Genomic DNA, 12,488 nt, shown 5'->3' with positions numbered 1-12,488 from the left:
ATTTCCTTTTTTTTTCGTCGTTTGTGATATGCAATTAATTTTCAGAAGATTCCTCAGGAATCGAGGGGTGTGTGATTAAAGTGAACTGGGTTTGTTTGTCAATAGTTTTTCTAATCTTTGAAATTTTATGTAAGAAGGATAATGTGAGTTACTGGGGGAAAACATATTATTTGTTATTTTGTAGAAAATAGCAATCATAAACTAGTATACAAAACAAAAATAGATTGAATTTAAAGAGTCCTTTTTACGAATAACCTATTTTGCTCTCCGAAAATATTGTTAATCCTTTGATTGGTTGTCTGTTTTCTCTCTATCACTCAAGATGTTTTTTTTTTTTTTTCGTTTTTTTTTTGTGGAGTTGAAAAAAAATGAGGTGATGGAGGAACAATTTTGCGGTGGTGCAGATGCAATAAGGAACGGTGTTGGCGATAGGGTGGTGATGATGGTGGGGGAGGAGACTGAGGGTGAAAGAAAAGGAGGTTAAAATGTTTAATTTAAAGGTTGTAAAGGTCGCTCCTGAGTGGAAGAGGCAAAGTACAAGAAAATGCCCTAGAGAACCACCATATATACTTATGTTCAGCGCTTAAGCCCCTATACACTCAAATTAGGACCAGGAACGGCCAGGCAATGGCTGCTGATGACTCAGCAGGTATATTTAGAGGCCCCCCAAACCCCCAATTTCTAGCACGCAAAGATGGTGAGGTAGCAGACACTACAAAATACTATCGAGCTTGAGCGGCATTTGAACGCCCATCCAACAGATTGCGGGACATAAACGTTTCTAATAGTCTACCACAACCCTTAGTACTATTATTAGAAAATTTGTGTTTTTATTACATTGTGATTGTGTTTACGAATGAAATAATAGTGAAGAGGAATAGAAGAGGGAGACTTGGAGAAACGCAGCTTATAGGGAGGTTAATGATAAAAGAAAAAAACATCGTAATGTATATGGATATGCTCTATATACGAGCGTACTTATTGAATGGATTACTAAGTTTTTTTTTCATAATTGGGTATAGAGTATACTCTTTCAATTTTTTAAATCATAATTTTAGTTATATAAATTTTCTTTTAACATAATAAAGCCAACGACCTTTATATTTTAATTATTTTACCTTCAGTCTCATTAAAAATCTACGGATAAATGCAATAATGTTTCACTATAGACTCGAGCTTCTTCGATAACTAATAGTTTGAGCGGAAACTGAAATGTGATATGCGCAGAGAATTATGTTAATTGTGTCTGCTGTTTATGAAGTTATGCTAATGCCTACTTCTGGAGGGTCTGTGAATATCTTATGCAAATAGAACTTTAATGAGTGTTTTGCTAATTAGTTAATCGTTTTGTGCTGATAACGATTCAGTGCAGAAATTCGATGCCCAAGTTTCTCCACCTCTGTCAACATTTCTCGTCCTGTGAAACCACAAAGATGAATTAGAGCAATTTAAACGACTTTGTGATGACTTTATGATGACTGCCATTGCTGGCACTAATCTTTCGTACTTTCCATGTGTCCCATCATCTCTTCTTTCATTAATAATATTGTTATCAGTGTATTATTGACCTGGGTTGTTTACCTGATCGTTAAGTGATCAAACTGAAAGTATCCTTAGGTAAATAAAAGCAGGAAATGGGGAACAAAACCAGGTGGACGTAGGAAAGCAGCGAAGAACACACTGGGGAAGGATAATGCATGAAGAGAGGAAACAGGAAAAAAGAAGCGTATTACTTTTCTCTCTGAAGAGGGGGGGGGGGTAGACATCTGAGGTTAAGGAGCCCTCGTTCGAGGAGTAATTTATTCATGCGTTATAATCATCTTTCCATTTCCAGTGGCAGTAACTTTCATCATCAGCGGCATAATCGTTTTTTAACTGAACAAAATCAGGTTGATTTCTGTTGGTAAGGGGGCATTCGGTTTTACCGGGCATAGGGAGTTTAGTCCATAAGACGAAAGAAGGGAGACTCAGTACTGTTCGAAATATGGCGAATTCTCTCTCTCTCTCTCTCTCTCTCTCTCTCTCTCTCTCTCTCTCTCTCTCTCTCTCTCTCTCTCTCTCTCTCTCTCTCTCTCTCTTTATATATATATATATATATATATATATATATATATATATATATATATATATGTGTGTGTGTGTGTGTGTGTGTGTGTGTGTGTGTGTGTGTGTGTGTGTGTGTGTGTGTGTGTGTGTGTGTGATTTTAATAACATTTTATTTTCGCCATCTTCATCACATACTTACCAGCAGAAGTATTATTGACGATAATGGTGAAGTTGGTAACCCTTTCATTTCCCTAGATATGTTAAGAACACTGTATAGCAATAAACATGACGTGAGACCCTGAGTTAATTTCCTTGTACGTTCTGTAATTACAATTTCGGAAATATACTTAATTTTACATTAGTTTCTTCATTCATGGTGCTAAGAATTTTTATATGTGTTCAGAGGAAAGCGAAATATCATAACTCGATACTACGCATTCCATGCTAAGATTTTTATCATTGTTATTTACATTAGAACCGTCAAATGTTCAGATGTGCACGTTTTTCACATAATGCACTCCTTTCTTCCGTAATTTCAAATTATAAACACTTGTGTTCCCTGAAATACATTGTGACAAATATCAGGCCATTCTGATCATTCTGTTAATTTCGATTTGTTGACAAACACTCGTTGCTATAGCTATACATTATCCAGTTATATTACCTTCTGATGTATAGTATAAGGCTTTTTTTTATTCGATGATTAGTTTTGGGTTGATCACCACTAGACATTAAAAGTACCAAATGATTGATTAATGAAAACTGTGTAGGTTCGTACTATAGGTAAGATGATAAGCTCCTCTTTCTGTATTCTGATTTTTTTCCCCTTGCCTTGATGATTGTCATCAGTGCCATTTTAAACATTTTAGATGTCAGTGTGGTTTCAAGGGGAAATAACATTCAAGCTACCCCTGTACCCTGTACCAAATTAATTGTATAAAAGCATTACACATGAAAATCTTGAAGGGTAACTACAATTTAATTTCTAATGATAGCCTTACCTTTATTCTTAACAAAGATTAAACCTCAGGTACTCTTAAAATTTATTCTACGCTTTGTTTTTACCAAGGACTAGAAATGCAGTTTTTTTTTTCTTTTGCATTCAATTTTTGAAAGTAGGTTTCTATAAATAAAGGTAAAGTGCAAGAACCTTCACTATTTCATCATTGTAGGAGGGATATCATAACAGATATTGTGATCATCAGATTTGGTTTTCACGTTCATTTTCTTATTTTTAAGTCGTCTTTTGTATTGTTGATTTTTTCTTTCCAGAGTAGTTTTTATTTAATCAACCAGAATTTAGATAATGCGCATTTTTTTAACTGAAAAATTAATTTTTGTTATAGATTGGGATATGGGCGTTCTAATAATACTAGTCGAGAATGGTTTTTCTGTGTTAAAATATGTATTGTTTTTCAATAAGCTAATGGAAAATTCTTTATTTCAGTGTATATATGGCTGTTATGTACATTCTGCCATCTTGCCCACCTTTCATCGCCGATGCTACTGGCTTCTTCAGGTTAGTCTATTTTAGGAAACGAAGTTATTGTTTTAAACACATGGTAAAGATGGAATATACAATGTTTTCCTGTTTAAATCATACTCATTGTGTTATTAGGTGCTTTTATTTATTAAGATACAATTTTTATTTGATTTCCCTCAAAGAATCTAACATGAAAATCAGAATTATATTGAGTCATTTTATAAATGTCCTCGTAATAGACACAGGGAGAAATAGGGATGGCTGTAAAAGTATTTTTATATATCGTGTTTGCAACTATAATGTGGATATTCACTTAAACTTAGTAAATATTGTTCCAGACACCCCGTTGTCTTTGACCAACTCAACACAATAACCCAGTCAGTCCCGTCTCCATATCACTAACATAAGCTTCTCTATTATTACGAAAACTTCTAGCTTTCTAGACTGAAAGATGAATTACGTACATCAGTGCCATTGGTGATTATGTCAATTTATAAATCTAACTTCCAAAATTTGATCTATAAGTGTTTAAAATTCAGCCATGGTATTCTTTTGCTCCATATAATAATTTTATATTTGGAATTATTTGGTTTTCAATCTAGCACTTTATGTTGGATGTTGGCAAAAGTGATGTAAAACTTCGCAAATTCCTCAAAGGTTTCCATTCTTTTCAGAATCCAGATATCGTGTTGGTGCATTACTTGAATGTGCCCTACCCAGATGACAACAAACTTGTAATGGCCTCCAGTATTTCCCTGTGGGCGGACAAGAAAGAGTGGACCAAAGAAGAGCTCATTAGTCAGCTCAAACCCATGTGTTAGTACATCTTCCCTGTTGATTTTGATTTGAAGATACTAATGACATGATAAATTTTTTTCTCTCTTTACATCTCCCTCTCTTCTATATATATATATATATATATATATATATATATATATATATATATATATATATATATATATATATATATATATATATATACATATATATATATATATATATATATATATATATATATATATATATATATATATATATATATATAAAGTGTGTGTGTATGTATTTGTATAATATATATACCGACATTTCAAAAATACCTATTTTAACAACTTAATTTTGCTCTCTCTCTCTCTCTCTCTCTCTCTCTCTCTCTCTCTCTCTCTCTCTCTCTCTCTCTCTCTCTCTCTCTCTCTCTCTCTCTCTCTTTCTTACTAAGCACACACACACACCTCCAAAAAGCATTAAGTAGTTTAGGAGTGTGCCTTTTCTCACTACAGTAATTCCTTTTCATACTATTAATAAGTTCTGGTACATGTCATTGGCCAAATGCTTATTTTTTATGTTCAGAGTTTTGATAGATAGTTCTTTTGTTTCGATTCGCTAAAAGAGAAATGTTGAAATGAATGGGAGTGTTGTTGGCGTGTTTACTGAGCTTCTTTTACCCTGGCTTCCGCAGTCTTCAGCGAGGATGAACCGGACCTCAACAACGAACTCGAGATCTCGGTAAATATGATTCTTTTTTTTTTTCTCTTGTACATTGGCCGTCTGGATTGTTTTAAGTCTAACTCTTAAGCAAGTGATTGCCTTTGTCTGAGCCATTCATAACACCTTGGGAGTAACTTGGCTGAGGATTAGCGATCTTTAATATGCAGTAAAGTAGGAGGTGCATTTTCTTGCTCATGAATAATTGCTAAATTTATTGATATACCTTATTCCACTCTCATGAATGAACATCGTCTCTTCCTTTCTCTCCTGTAGACATTCAACGTCAAACAGCATATTAACTATTCTATACAATGTTTGTTTTGGATGCCGTCTGTGTTATTAGCTTTTAATTTAGGCAGCAATGGAAGAAAAAATGCATGAAGTATGGTTCTAAACTATTGTTCCTTGTTGTCATGAGATATCTCTCATCCTCAGCTGTGTATGTTCCACATGTATAAACTTATATTCTACATCTCCTGCCTCGTCGTCATTGATAGTAATTGCTGTTGAAATTTTCTCCACGTGTTCAACAGATTATCCCTCATGTTAATCAAAAGAAAATAATAGTTGTAAAGTGTATACATACTGCTGTATAAAACATATAGTTCTCCGTGTCGATAATTGAATCAATCTCGGTTTTAGTCAAATTTATTTTAGCCTTTGATATTATGTTTTAATTGCATCTTATCCTAACATCGTAATATTCTTGTTGTCATTTATACAATCTATAATTCAGTCGAGTTTATCCAAAATTATTTTATTACATAAATATTTACGTTTTCAATTTATTTGGTATAAAATTCATGTTAAACAGTTGTGCTATGAAAAAAAAAAAATTGAGTAAATGGATACTACCAATTAAAATAGAATTAGCATCAAATATTTATATATTTATCCTAGTCATCTTATGCTAACAGTCTAGAAAAATTCTTTGAAATATTACTAAAAGGAAAAAAAAACATCTGTATTTATCTCGTCTGATTCAGTATTGTTATTTAATTCCAGCAGATATCGTTGCTAAGAATAAAAACTGAATTTTACATTGGAGCATTTTCCGACATCACAAAAGACTAAGTCATTATTGATTAACTATAAATTCCCTTTCCAAAATATATAGTTTTACATTAAAAGTTCATTAATAACATAAGGTTAGCAATGATTTATCTCCTGAAAGTTCAAATTGCTTCAAACTATTAGAGTGTAATGCAGTATGTATTTTCCATGGGATTTACCGAATTGAAAGTGGTGTGTTTGGAGAACTCTGTGTATGTATATAGTTGACGATATTTGATGTAGGTTTAAAAATTATATTAAATTTGTCTTCAAAACTTGCTTGGAGCCACAGTTCTTGCCAAGTAGAGCATTGTAATGTGTAAAGCCTTAATATGTCATAATGTAGTCTTGTAATAATTTGTAAGTTATTACTGGATATCAAGAGGTAGGAGAGAAGGAGCAAGTCTTGACTTGATAATGAGTTTTTCTTAGAAATAATATCCCTTTAATATGACATTTAATATGGTAGTTAATATATCCCTTGTAATATTTATATATACATTTTTATACCTGTATTATGTAGACATACATGTCAACCTCTTTGGATGCCCAGCTGAAGTACCCTGTTAAGAAACAAAAAGAATATTCTTAGGATACCTAGACCGCAAAGAAAAAAAAATAAGGATATCAACACTTTATTAATTGTGTTGAGAATGCTATCATCTTCAAAGATTCACACATGTAAATGTGGTTTTCAAAACTATATTAAAGCAGTACATTTTTATTTTGTTTTCCATAGTATTTGTTTAGATGGTTATACATGATTTGAACATTGTTGAAATGAGTAATACAGTAAATTTTGAACTTAATCCATGTGATTTTATTTATAAAACAGTAATAAATTAAGATATGGAAAATCTCTACGAATTGAAGACAATGCTAATGGGTTGACATGTATGTGTAATGGTACAATTTAACTTAAAGATGATGAGCTACATTTTAAGTTGTGTTTGTGATCTTAAACTGTATATTTTCCAGAATCACAGAACTTGTGTAGAATTTTGGAGTAGCTACGCTCCCGTTCTCCCTTCCTCAGAAAATATAAGTGTTGAATGTGATGTGTATAGAGTATGTTGATGTTAGTTGTTCCTTCACAAAACAAATTCTTGCTCTACTAGGTTATTTGGCCTGATCTCTGCAGCAGACTTTTATTTTTGGCTCTTTTGTAGTGCCCTTTTTATTCTAGCTAGAGCAAAGTCAAGGGAGGTGGAAGTATTCCCCAAAAATAGATATTTTCATATTATAGATGAATTATTTTTTTTCAATTACCTTTGCTAATCAGATTCCCCCTGACAATCCTATTATTGAGTATTGACACAATATTTGGTTTTGGAGTAACATTTTTATTGCATGTGATTATAAATCCTATTAATTGAAGCTCTGAATGATTATTAAATATACATTGTTAACCTCCCCTCCCCCCCTCATCAATTATCCCCCTTGAGTGCGCTCGGTGAACCCAGTATCAGTGTTGAGTGTTTCCATGTTCTTTTAGCCTTCGTGTGGAGGTCGGGTGTACAGCCAGATCAGCAAGGTCAGTTTCTTCCATATCCTCTTTCCCCATTGATGCATCTTCTGCTTAACCCTTCCTTTTCCTTAACCTCCACAGTCACAATCAGCATCATGGACATGGTTTAAGGATTTGCTTCTCTGCAGTTCGCCATTAAGAGACTGGCCGAATTGTGGTCTTCCCCAATCATAACTGTGTTATGCTTCACTTTACATAACTGGTCATTGAATAGTATTTTTTTTTTCTTTATTTTGCATTTTGAGTTTTTCATACTCCAATGCAGTTCTTACTGTATTCTTATTTACCAAAGGATATCGCGCATGAGCAGAAAAGGTATGTTAACCTTATCTCATGCAATACAAAAAAGGGTCCTCATTATTTACTCTGTACAATAATTTATCTTGTGTTTATTGACTATTGAAATTCATCATTAGCTATGAATATTCATAGCCATCAGTCTATACTTTCTTGGTGTAATGTGTCCCTTTTCCCAAAGTGGTACAGTTCTTTAAAACAGACTATTATTGAGCCTTTTGAATGTTTTACTCTGGTTAGATATGATTAATCTTGCAATCGAATATGTTAAAGGTCAGTAGCCACTTGAAAATTTTCAAAATTTCAATACTACTATGGATATTACAGGGCTTTTTTTTATTTGTTCTGTATTACGTGGAGGCTGCAGTATTTTGTGATAAGATAATTGTGTTAGATTATTTAATTCATGAAAATTATCCTTCTCTACTTTTAGATCATTAGCATCATGATTATTCCCCATTCTAGAATAGCCCGTAAAAGTAATGAGACCTTTTTGTATGTGACAGACCTGCTAAATTGGAGTTTTTAGGTTTTCCATCTTTTGTAAATTTTATCCATATGGCAAAGATTTTTCAACTGTTTAAAGTGGTCGGTCATGAAATCTAGACTTCAAGAAAGGTAACTGTTTTGGGTATGATAAGTAGCTTGTGATTATTTTGATAATGCTTAGCCTTCAAAATTACATTCTAGTCCTCTTTAATAGTAAAAGAATCCATATCAATCAGTTTTTTGGTTAGGTGTATTTGGTGCAAATAATGTTTTTTATTTGGTATGGAATGTATCTAAATACCACTCATTTCCTTCCTTCCTTATTACTGTACTTTGGATACAAATGTTAGATTAGATTCAAGTTGAAGACTCATCTTGGTGTCATTCAAATTTTTAAGCACTGATTAATTTTATATTAGGTCATAAACAGTTTTTCAGTTTTTATCAGGAATCTCAACTAGCTTTTTATAGCTATTTTCTCCATCACTGTATTTTTAAAGCTTTTCAAAAAAATGATTCTTTTGAATTGTTAGAATTGGTATTAAAAATTCTTCAGACCTCATGATAGTTTTGAGGAGCTTGGTAGTTCAAGTGGAAGTTTTTTGTCATGTGTAATACTGTATGGCACTTTTTTTCCATTTGGTTTATGCATCACTTCCCGCCCCTAGTTTTGGACCATGTTTGATTTCCCCTTAGAAAGTTTTTTAATAGTTATTGGAAGATGACATTTATCCCTGCATGCAGTGTCAGCAGTTAACCCCTTTTTTTCTCTAGTCAGGTTTAATATTTCTAAATGCCTCGCAGGAATCTTTGATGCTTCATAATTACTCATGTTGACTTTGTAGATTTGCCTTTAGAAGATTTACATTTCTTCATCAGCCAGCCTGTTGATAAACTGTATATGTATATTTATAAGACTCCTTTAGATATTTTGTCTATTACAGGGCTGTTGAAAAAGGTAAGCATTGTTAGTACATGCACGAGCAAAAAGAAAAAGCATGATAGTAACTTGGAGTCTGTTGTTAAATTCATATGTTTAAAATTAGAAGAGTTATCCCTTTGTTTCCTAAATATGTTATGTATATATTATTTATGCATAACAATGTGTAAACCTAATCAAAGTATGCTTTTCAGGAAAATTACATTTTTGTTTTCTACATGTGTTGATTGACATTATTTTGGGGATTTCCATATTTCATTGTTTTCCTCATTACGTACTGATAGTCTGAATAACACTTGGTAATTTGCTTGATATACTCAATAAACATTAAAATGAGACAAATCATATGTTTATGGATACATTAGTTTATAGTGTAGGTGTGGATAGACTGCAATATTTCAGTAACCAAAGTATAAAAACAGACTGCAGAGACAGTGGAAGCTATCGTTGCGCAACTAATGGAAAAGCAGCGTGTTGCAAGAGCAGCAGCAGCAGCAGCAGCCGTTGCCAACAAAGGTGGTGTTGAATGTGGATGCGGTGCAAGTGTTGGTGGCGAGCACAGCAAACAGTGCACGTTACATCCACTTCGACGTCTTGGTGTAGCCAAACTACCCCACCATCACCATCACCACCATCATCACCATCACCATGATTCAGCTAACACAGTTACGTCTTCACGGCAGGCACTTGTAGCCATGCCAACACCATCAGATTCTGATACAAATAACCAGGTTTGTTAAACATAGTGTTTGTATAAGTTTCATTTACTTTTTTGTGGTAAAATTTCAATTTCCATTCCATTATAAAGACCCTAATAATTAATGATATCAAAGGAAATCATGTTGTGTACAGTAGTTTACTTATAGGTTGAGTGCAGAACATGAAATAAATAGATTATAATATATCTAACCTCTTCAATTCCAAATGCAATAATCAAATTTAAATTTGGTAACATTTATAATTAAGTATTAGGTTAGTCATTTTTAGCATAAGACCTATGACAGTAATCTAGAGGGATCACTATCAATTTTATGAAGAGCACTTCAGAAATAGACTTAAATTAGTTTTATTGTCGTTAATATAACATTTCAACACAAATATGTATATATATACTGTATAAAGTACTATATTTATATGCCATCTTTGCAGGTGCATATGATGCAGCCCAATTTTGGGGGAAACTTTCTGAAAATATTGAAAGATAATCCTCTTTTTTCACTAATTTGTTTTGAAGCCTCTCACCTGCCATTTTCCAAATATTAGTCAATTATAAAGAAACTTGTATATTTGGGTATGCTAGGATAGATAGATGTTAGGGGTTTGGCCTCACTCAATATCAGCATCAACTCAATATCAGCATCAACATTATTTAAGTGATTAAGTATGTATACAAAAACTTGAAAGTATACTGAAAAAACCTTTGTAGTACAGGTAGGTACTGTAAGTATGTACAGTAATTACACACATGTCTGTCGGTTTGACTAGCCCAAAATTATTAATTTTTTATATTTTTTTCCGACTTAAACACACCGATTTTATAGTGGTCGTATAGTTATAAATCTCTTGAATATATTTTACGCCAATATTGTAATATATGTGGTATGGTGTACAAATATTTACCACTACTTGTATATCGATCAAAATATTTTAAGCTCCTTGAACCTTGAATTGCACTAAAAAAATGTCTCAAAATAATTATATTGGACCAAGCTCTCTCTCTCTCTCTCTCTCTCTCTCTCTCTCTCTCTCTCTCTCTCTCTCTCTCTCTCTCTCTCTATATATATATATATATATATATATGTATGTATATATACTGTGTATATATATATATATATATATATATATATATATATATATATATATATATATATATATATATATATATATATATATATATATACATATATATATGTATATATATATATATATATATATATATATATATATATATATATATATATATATATGTATATATATACTGTATATATATATATATATATATATATATATATATATATATATATACATATATATATATGTATGTGTATATATATATATATATATATATATATATATATATATATATATATAAATATATATATATATATATATATATATATATATATATATATATATATAAAGATATGATACAGTGTAAAACAAGTAAGCGAAATTTAAAGCCCTTGTACATGAATGCTGACAAAAAATAAAAAAGCGCTGTAGAAGATTATGCTAAAGAGAACTAAGCAAATCAAGGGGAGGGAGGAGAATGAAAAAAAAATGGCTATAGCTAACATTCTTCATAAGGAGTATGAATATTGATATTATTTCACACTAACACCATATATATAAACTGTTTCAATTTTTAGACAATCAAGGATATTTCACGTTATTATCAATAAAGTAGACTACGAGGCACAGTTTGTATGAGAAGTCTTTCTGGTAGCAACAGGGGAGATTTAAGAAATTTGTGATGTTTTTTAAATGTGGGAAATTGTGTAAAATTATTAGTATTAGTTTTCTAACAAGAAATAGAACATTCCAAATTACTAAGTAAAATATTGTGTTGCATGATTATTGCATCAGTAAAATCTAACTTGGCTTATATAGGGCCCTTGGTTTGTAAACACATCTAGGGGGGAATTTGTTATTGCCTTACAGTACTTCGTATGAATGTGAGCTTTGTATTATGAATTATTACCGTAGATAATAAGGGGTTTTTTAGCATAAATGGTTGATAATAGCTGTATAGTAATGTGGATTAAGTATTTTAGGTGAGGCCTTTGTGGTTCAGTTTACCAGCATGACTGAAATCAGTTACTCATATCATATTTAATAGGTCAAACTTGGCTGAACTATATCATATAAGGTGCAGGTGGATTTTTCTTAACTGTTTTTGAAAAATAGAAACAAAAGGGGTTTGCCTTATGTGACAAAATGCATACACAATTATATGTACTATACATTACAGTATGGATATATATATAAATATATGTATATATATATATATATATATATATATATATATATATATATATATATATATATATATATATATATATATATATATATATTGTACATATAGTTTATCAAGTTTGGTTTTGACTTTGTTTTATATATATAGTGCAATGCAAATATCACACTACACAAAGCATTTTTTTTGTTAA

General features: G+C 31.7%; 1 protein-coding gene across 5 annotated transcripts in view; it reads left to right on the top strand.

Annotated features, from left to right (window-relative positions):
- LOC137645853 (calmodulin-binding transcription activator 2-like) overlaps positions 1–12,488 on the top strand; it is a 142,446-nt gene that overhangs the window by 35,597 nt on the left and 94,361 nt on the right. For 4 of the 5 annotated variants that reach the window (XM_068378840.1, XM_068378839.1, XM_068378842.1 and 1 more), the window contains exons 3-7: positions 3,494–3,565; positions 4,204–4,345; positions 4,986–5,032; positions 7,563–7,601; positions 9,744–10,052. In XM_068378840.1, the coding sequence (XP_068234941.1) occupies positions 3,494–3,565; positions 4,204–4,345; positions 4,986–5,032; positions 7,563–7,601; positions 9,744–10,052 (609 nt within the window). Of the gene's footprint in view, positions 1–3,493; positions 3,566–4,203; positions 4,346–4,985; positions 5,033–7,562; positions 7,602–9,732; positions 10,053–12,488 lie in introns of those variants that run through there. The other variant, XM_068378843.1, reaches the window with a different exon arrangement.

The sequence above is a fragment of the Palaemon carinicauda genome, chromosome 8 (genome assembly GCF_036898095.1).
Source record: "Palaemon carinicauda isolate YSFRI2023 chromosome 8, ASM3689809v2, whole genome shotgun sequence".
NCBI classification, from domain to species: domain Eukaryota; kingdom Metazoa; phylum Arthropoda; class Malacostraca; order Decapoda; family Palaemonidae; genus Palaemon; species Palaemon carinicauda.
This window is presented reverse-complemented; position numbering and strand designations above follow the sequence as displayed.